Consider the following 7,932-nt stretch of genomic DNA (forward strand, 5'->3'; position numbering starts at 1 on the left):
CGAAACTCATTATGAGTTTCGAACCCCTTTTTTTTGGTACTCGAAACTCAAAATGAGTTTCGAGCCCCTTTTTTTTGGTACTCGAAACTCAAAATGAGTTTCGAGCCCCTTTTTTTGGTACTCGAAACTCAAAATGGCGATCGCCATTTTACAACAGTATCGATACTGTTCACCTCGAATCATGCGCAGGGGCGCTTCAGCTGAAGCGCCCCTGCGCATGATTCGAGGCCATTCTCATTTTGAGTTTGGAGTCCCTTTTTTAGGGGGTTCGAAACTCATGAGTTTCGAACCCCTTTTTTTGGCACTCGAAACTCATGGTGAGAGTACAGTATTTATTGCGCCCCGCTCAAGCGTTTTTGCCTGGTAAGGAAGTGTGGTATCATTATTTGTGTGCACTACTACCTTTGCGTTCTGCGCCGATAATATGTGCAGAACCCTACATTGCTGATATTTCAGAGAAGTTCCATGTGCTTTTTCGCTTCAGCAGAAGCAGACAGGGAGCGTAGAAAGATATATGTCATTGCTTACGGTTATGTCTGATGGATGTAAGATGTTTGAGCCCGTGTACCGGGAAGGGCGATCACTTCCAGGGAACCTCCCGTCATATGACTTCTACATTATCAGTGAACAAATTGAAGAACAACCGATTTTTACTTCATTGGTCATACACTACTTTCATTAGTGAGTAACTTCCATTCATGCCATTTGCGCAGCATACTCGGTGGCAGCTTCACGAACGGAAGAGAACTGGTCTGTGCAGATCAAACTCATGAAAAAAAAAGTTGAAACAACATCTTTTTGTATGCTGTACCGAGGACTATCTCGCTTTTTCACTGCCAAACTAGTCCAATATGTCTCATTCAGAACACCGAGTGCACTGCGTAAATCTTTTGTTCCCACGCCAAACTTTGATGAAAGGGCTTCATGGACTCGCACATTCGCACGCACCGCTGACTTCCAGACGCCATGGACCATGTTCTGTAGAGGAACATTTCGGATATCAAGTTCAGTGTCTTCTTCATCTGGCATGTAGCCATACACACTCAATGTCTTGTGTTTCATCTTTGCGATTTCTGCGCACATGTGACTAATGACGGCTAGAGCAGATAGCTCTGTCTCAGCATCTGCTTTGGCTTCTTTCATTTTTGTCTTACTGGATTCAATACTCAGCATCATGTGACGAAAAATGTCCATGGGATTTCCGTTTTCATAAAAAACAGCAGGTCCAAGGTCTTTCTTCTCTGGCTTTCTCCATTTCCAATTGGTGGAACTACCCCCTTCTGATCTCCAAAGGGCACCAAGCGTTTCAGAAAATTGTTGATCTACAACACAAATGAGCGGCACAACCTCATTCAGCGCGACAACAAGTCCAGCGACACGGTCTAATTCTTCGCTTATGTCATCACTATAAACCTCACTATCTGCAAGCTGGCCAGCGTCAACAGCGGCGGGATCATATAAATCGATGGAAATGTCGCCGTTGTGAACGAATCCGAGACGAATGGACAGAAGTTGTGTTTGAACTCGATTCTTGACCTTTTCAACCACATCGCAGATGTTGAACTTGTCTTCACGAAACGAATCAACCATGTCGGGAGTATTTTGAATTCCAAACCCCTCATGATTGATAACATTCTGCCAAATAACGTGGCAGTCTATCGCACAGAGACGAATGAAGAGAAAAGTAAAAGGAGACGACAAGCGCAACCACCGAGGCAGGCTCCCAGCCACTGCTTTGAACAGGGAAAGTTCGGCGACGAGGTGCTGGCATGCGTACTTAACCCCATCATCGCTGCAGTTAGAATAAGGTTCGTCACTACCCACCGATATTGACCATGCAAGGTTCACGATGCGGGCAGTTATTCTACGCTTATGTTGCGAACGTGCGGCAGGCATATAGCTTTTCTTGTACGTCTTGCTGTCCAGTGTTTTCGAAATTGTGGTGGCTACGACATCACGCAAATAGTGGATCGACCTAGAACATAGTTCTTCAAATGCGTCATTTTCCTTTAAGTCTTCGGGATGACATGAAAATCCAATACCACGAAGGAAATCATCGGTAGATTCATGAAAGAATTCACATACACGAGGCCACATCACTCTCTCTCTCACATTGCTCTCCGTATCTTCAGCTGGTACGATAGACCGCCGTCGGTTTCCGCAGGTTGGTAATGAGCTCATACTCTGAACAGCATATTCCGTCAATGAAAATGGCTCAAAAACGCCTTCGCACTCAAAGGATATATCGCTGTATCGGGGAACTTAGACAACAAGGTTCATAATTTTCATGTCGGGTAAGTAAAAATGTCGATATGTACGACTTGCATTCTTTCTAAAGAGCCACACAGCTGTGGACTGCAAGACAAGCAGACCTTATCCCCTGAACCCTTTTCTATCTGATTTTTCTGGGGTTTTCTTGGGTCCCGATTTTTCTACATGCCTATCAACGGCGTTCATCTCTAGACGCGTGAGACCTCCTATAACCTATAAAGCGAAGCGACGTTTTTGTACTCCCAGAATCCTGCAGGCTTTTGATTCTCTATCCATTCAGTCAGAAATGCAAAAGAAGTTCAAGGCTGGAAGATCCAGCACGAGTAAGCGAGGTACCGTAGGTACGTGGGTGCGTAACCGGTGTCTCATACGAAGCCCAGGGCCGCTTCTCTCGCGAAGTGCTGCATCCATGACATTTAATATCCTTGTTACGTATTTTTTATAGATACAGTACATCATGATTTTAGTCCCGTTTTAGCGGACCCCCATTTTAGTGGGTTGCCCTTGCGGGTGGCCCGATCATTGTGCTGATCACTTTGGATAGAACCGGAACGGATAGAACTCTTTTTATCGTACGCTGTACAGTCCGGGTACCCGTACATCACTGCCAGAACGATGAATCACTCTCAACGTCCATTGCATGGTTCGACGTTTGTCGAGAAATCCATCACCCGTCATTGGCAAAGAAAATTTCAACTCTTTTTGAAAGGGCGCAACTGACTACAGCACGGCAGATAAGCTTCTCATAGGTTTGACGAAGTAGAAAGAGTTCAAAAAAACTACAAGTGAGACTAAAATAGAAAACGGACAAAGAGATGCTGGTACAGATACTCATACTGTACCAATTACTGTAGGTCTAAACCTCAACCTCAATTTCGAATCCCTTTTTCTGCAGGTTCGAAACTCATTTTGAGTTTCGAGTCCCTTTTTTTGGTACTCGAAACTCAAAATGAGTTTCGAACCCCTTTTTTGGTACTCGAAACTCAAAATGAGAATACTGTGCATGTGAACAGTACAGTACCTGCCCCGCCCCTGAAGCGCCCCTGCGCATGATTCGAGGCCATTCTCATTTTGAGTTTCGAGTCCCTTTTTTCGGGGGTTCGAAACTCATTATGAGTTTCGAGTCCCTTTTTTTGGTACTCGAAACTCATTATGAGTTTCAAGCCCCTTTTTTTTGGTACTCGAAACTCAAAATGAGTTTCGAGCCCCTTTTTTTGGTACTCGAAACTCATTATGAGATTTGCACCCCCCTTTTCAGGTTGCCAAACGCAACATAAACACACGCTACATGTGAACATTTCAGATCCTGCTGCGCCCCCAGAAAGGCCCTGCACGTGATGCAAGGACAGTATCAACTTGTGTGTTTGGCAGCCAATTGTTCGGGGCGCTAACGTCAATATGAGCATGCCAAACCGACAGCTCGATTTGCACATGGTTTTCGCACAGCGAGCAGAACCATTTTACTACTATGCGGCATGCTAGAAATAGGATTCCGCATTCATGAGCGTAGGTTCGAAATCTTTGGAACTGCTTTCCCCAAACGCGTCGCAGCGCATAGTCCATGCATTCAAAAGCGTAGGAAAGGGGATATATGATCTTGCATTCCAAATAAAGTTCACGCTATTTTTTCGTTTAAGATATCATTGCTTACTTCCACTTAATAGAAACGACAGCATGGAGGCCTTTACATGCAAGGGCGGGGGCGTTTCGTTTCACTTGGGAAGCGAAACTCGGAGAGGGCCTGTCATCCTTCGTTTGGTGCTTGACAGCGGGATAGCCCCACAGCCTTGACAGACTCATACTGCGCCCTGTAGCAACTTGCGGGCTTTAGAACTGAGACTGGACGTGTAGCGAAAAAGGGGTTATGGAAGTGGGGACACTGAGTTGGCTCCACGCCTCGAGGCTTTCTTTTTCTGCCGAGGGCTCCCTTTCTTGAAGCGTATCGAAGGCCCCAGCGGGCTCACCCGCTGTGGCTATAGCCCCGCCAAGGTCAGATTTCTCACCTGGCGATCGACCCCGTGAGGGGTCGACTCTGTCCTCTCGGCCTCGACGGACGCAGATCGCGCTATTTTTCCTGTCTGCACATGTCGGTCAGACACAACTCGGAGGCTAAAAAATCAGTTGAAATGTCAGATCCCTGATTTGTCTGTCTAGAAAACGAAACACAGAGCGACACATACCACACCCGTTCTTGACAACAGCAAGCGGTCAAGTGTGAAAGAAACCAAAGCGCAAGAAAACAAAAGAGTGACGATTTCGAAAAAACCAACGCGCAAGAAAACAAAAGAGTGACGTCCGTGAGAATGATGATGGGCGCTCGATATAAAAAACTTCGGGTCCCTTTTTATATGGAACCTAAAAATCGAACTGTTCGCAGCAATACGAGAGGATTGTTCCGGTTTCGCGCGCTTTTATCCGTAAGTAAACGTTAACTGTCAAGCAAAGCGAGGAACAGTAAACCTATACTCGATATCATATCGTCGAATAAACAATCACATGTCACTCAGTTTATAATGACTGTATGACATGTCTCGTAAGCCATTAAAGGCCATACAGTAAAGGTTAACCTGGTTGCCGGTAAATGTTTACCCGGGAATGTTAAGGAGTGAACATTTACTCGCAACCATCAACTCGACACCGGGTAAATGTTAACCTGGTTGCGGGTAAATGTTTACCCGGGAATGTCACCGAGTAAACATTTACTCGCAACCATCAACTCCACACCGAGTAAATGTTAATCTGATTGCGAGTAAATGTTTACCCGGAAATGTCACCGAGTAAACATTTACTCGCAACCATCAACTCCACACGGAGTAAATGTTAATCTGATTGCGAGTAAATGTTTACCCGGAAATGTCACCGAGTAAACATTTACTCGCAACCATCAACTCCACCCCGAGTAAATGTTAATCTGCTTGCGAGTAAATGTTTACTAGGTAAAATTCCTGAGTAAACATTTACTTGCAACCATCAACTCGGCACCGAGTAAATGTTAATCTGCTTGCGAGTAAATGTTTACTAGGTAAAATTCTTGAGTAAACATTTACTCGCAACCATCAACTCGACACCGAGTAAATGTTAATCTACTTGCGAGTAAATGTTTACCCGGAAATGTCACCGAGTAAACATTTACTCGCAACCATCAACTCGACACCGAGTAAATGTTAATCTGATTGCGAGTAAATGTTTACCCGGAAATGTCACCGAGTAAACATTTACTCGCAACCATCAACTCCACACCGAGTAAATGTTAATCTGCTTGCGAGTAAATGTTTACTCAGGAATTTTACCGAGTAAACATTTACTGTAAGCAGCGTTGTAACTGTAATTTGTCCTTTGTTTTAATTTAACGTCTCTTTACTTACAGCATCGGTGTATGCCGTTTGTTTAACTTAATGTGTACCTTATCATATACCTTACATCTTTATTTACAACAGAGCTAAGACCCAGAGCCTCCCCCCCCCCCCCCCCTCGCGCACAAGGCTCCAAGCAAGCAAGTACCCAGATGCAGCGGAGTGGGGCCAGGCGCATGACGATGAGTTAGACCAGCTGTATGCAACAAAGGCAATCGAATGGACCCCAAACCACAGCCTTCCCTCCAAAACAGATATCATTCCCATGGCAATTACATACAGGTACAAACACGACGACGCCACCGCAACCGCCATCACACGCAAAGCACGATGTTCTGTACGCGGAGATCTCATGAAACCAGATGTCCACTACGACCCCAACAAAGTAGCCACGTTCATGGCTGAGAAAGCTACAGTCTGCATAGTACTCGCCCTCTCAGCAGCACACAACCTCACCATCGAACAGTTCGACATCGCTTCTGCGTACCTGCACGAGCAGTACGAGAACTCCCAACCAGTCTTCATCAGGCAGCCCAAGCGCTTCGATGGCTCTTACAAGCACGACAGCAGAGCTGGGCTACTCAAGGGTAACATATACGGGACCCCGCCAGCCGCCAACATCTACTCTACCAAGCTACATGAGCACCTCAAAGCAAATGCTACAAGCAAACCAAGTCCGACCCATCACCGTTCATCAAGCGGAACACCGAAGGGTACATAATGATAGCCGTCAGTATGGACGACTTCCTCGCTGCCGCCACCAGCCAACAACTCAACGATGAATTCTACAAAGACGTCAGCTGCAAATACAACGTCAAGCGGCTTGGAAACCCCACAAAGTACCTCAACTGGACGATCGCCTATACACCACACGGAATACACGCCTCACAACAACAACACATACGCCAGGTAGCCAAGTACCTAAAAATGGCAGAGGCAGCCCCCCAAACTACGCCATACCTCGATGGGGCAAGCATCGACCCACCAAACCCCAACGAGCCACAAGACCACACCATCACGGAACCATTTCGCGCGGCACTGGGTGAAATACGGTACAATGCAGACTGCACTCGACCGGATCTCGCATTTGCAACCGCCGCACTGGCACGCGCCACAAACAAACCCACCACCCACCATTGGCAAGCAATGAAAAGGACCGTCAGATACCTACTAGCAACCACCAAACACGACCTATTCTTCCCTAGCACAAGCACCAAATCACCCTTGCTTGCATATTCAGACGCGGATTTCGCTAATGATCAGCTAACGCGCAAGTCATTCTCAGGCACCGTCTACCAACTATGCGGTGCGACAGTCCATTGGCATTCAAAACAACAGCCCCTTGTGGCACAGTCGACATGTGAGGCCGAGTACATAGCAGCAGCCGAAACAGTCCAAGGCGCCATCTGGCTACGCAATATGCTCAACGAGCTCGAGTTTACACAGGACAAACTAACAACGCAAAACACCGACAACGCCGCGGCAATACGCATCGCGCGCAACACCGCACCAACCAAGCGCCGAAAATGCATAGACATAAAGTACCACATCCTCCAAGACTTCGTCCAACACAATGCGGTTTCAGTGCAATACGTACCAAGCAAGCAAATGTATGCGGACATCATGACAAAACCGCTCAAGACAGCACTTTACGAAGCACACCGCGCCAATCTCGGAGTCAAAACCATTCGACAAGAGAGTCCAAATCCAACTCACCCCCACCGTCATTGCCCAGCTGCCCGCGCGTCAGGGGGACTGTGATGCCTCACAAAAGAAACACGTCGACGCGCGTGCTCGCTGGCCAATGACCCCGACCGCCAAGTAGGCCATGTCGCAGGTGATGCCCCACAAGGGCCACACCAATTAGTGTGGCCCTAGCTGTCCAGATTGAATAAAAGCTCGCCGTCCCCCCGGCCGGCGGTGCCGGGCCGGAGGGAGGCACGAGACTCTTTCGTCACAGCCAGGCCTACAGTGCGCGAAATTAAATATAGACCACCCCCCCTCCTCGCTGTTTATGCGCTTTCCTCATAACCATGTCGTACGATCGACACCTTGCTGGAAACCTCTCTACGCGACCAATAAGGATCCAGGCATTGCTACTACGGTACATCAAATGCCAGTACGTGGCATGAAGAAACGTAAATGAAATAAGAAAGGGAGATTTCACGATCAGTAGCGGAAACGGGAAAAAGAATTGATTCCGTCGGCGAAAGTTTTTTTTGACAGATTTAGTAGGAGAATGCGATGCAAAGTCACTTTTCCGTTGGCGAAATACGAAAAATGACAGAATCGGTAGGCGTTTTCCTCA

At 47.0% G+C, this 7,932-nt stretch overlaps 1 protein-coding gene across 1 annotated transcript; it reads left to right on the forward strand.

Annotated features, from left to right (window-relative positions):
- The first annotated feature begins 6,551 nt into the window (after positions 1-6,551).
- Positions 6,552-7,385, forward strand: CHC_T00006955001 (hypothetical protein). Its single transcript, XM_005710242.1, has one exon. It carries the CDS (start codon positions 6,552-6,554, stop codon positions 7,383-7,385), a length of 834 nt encoding a protein of 277 aa, XP_005710299.1.
- The last annotated feature ends 547 nt before the right edge of the window (positions 7,386-7,932 follow it).

The sequence above is a fragment of the Chondrus crispus genome, genomic scaffold (assembly GCF_000350225.1).
Source record: "Chondrus crispus Stackhouse genomic scaffold, scaffold_56, whole genome shotgun sequence".
NCBI lineage: Eukaryota > Rhodophyta > Florideophyceae > Gigartinales > Gigartinaceae > Chondrus > Chondrus crispus.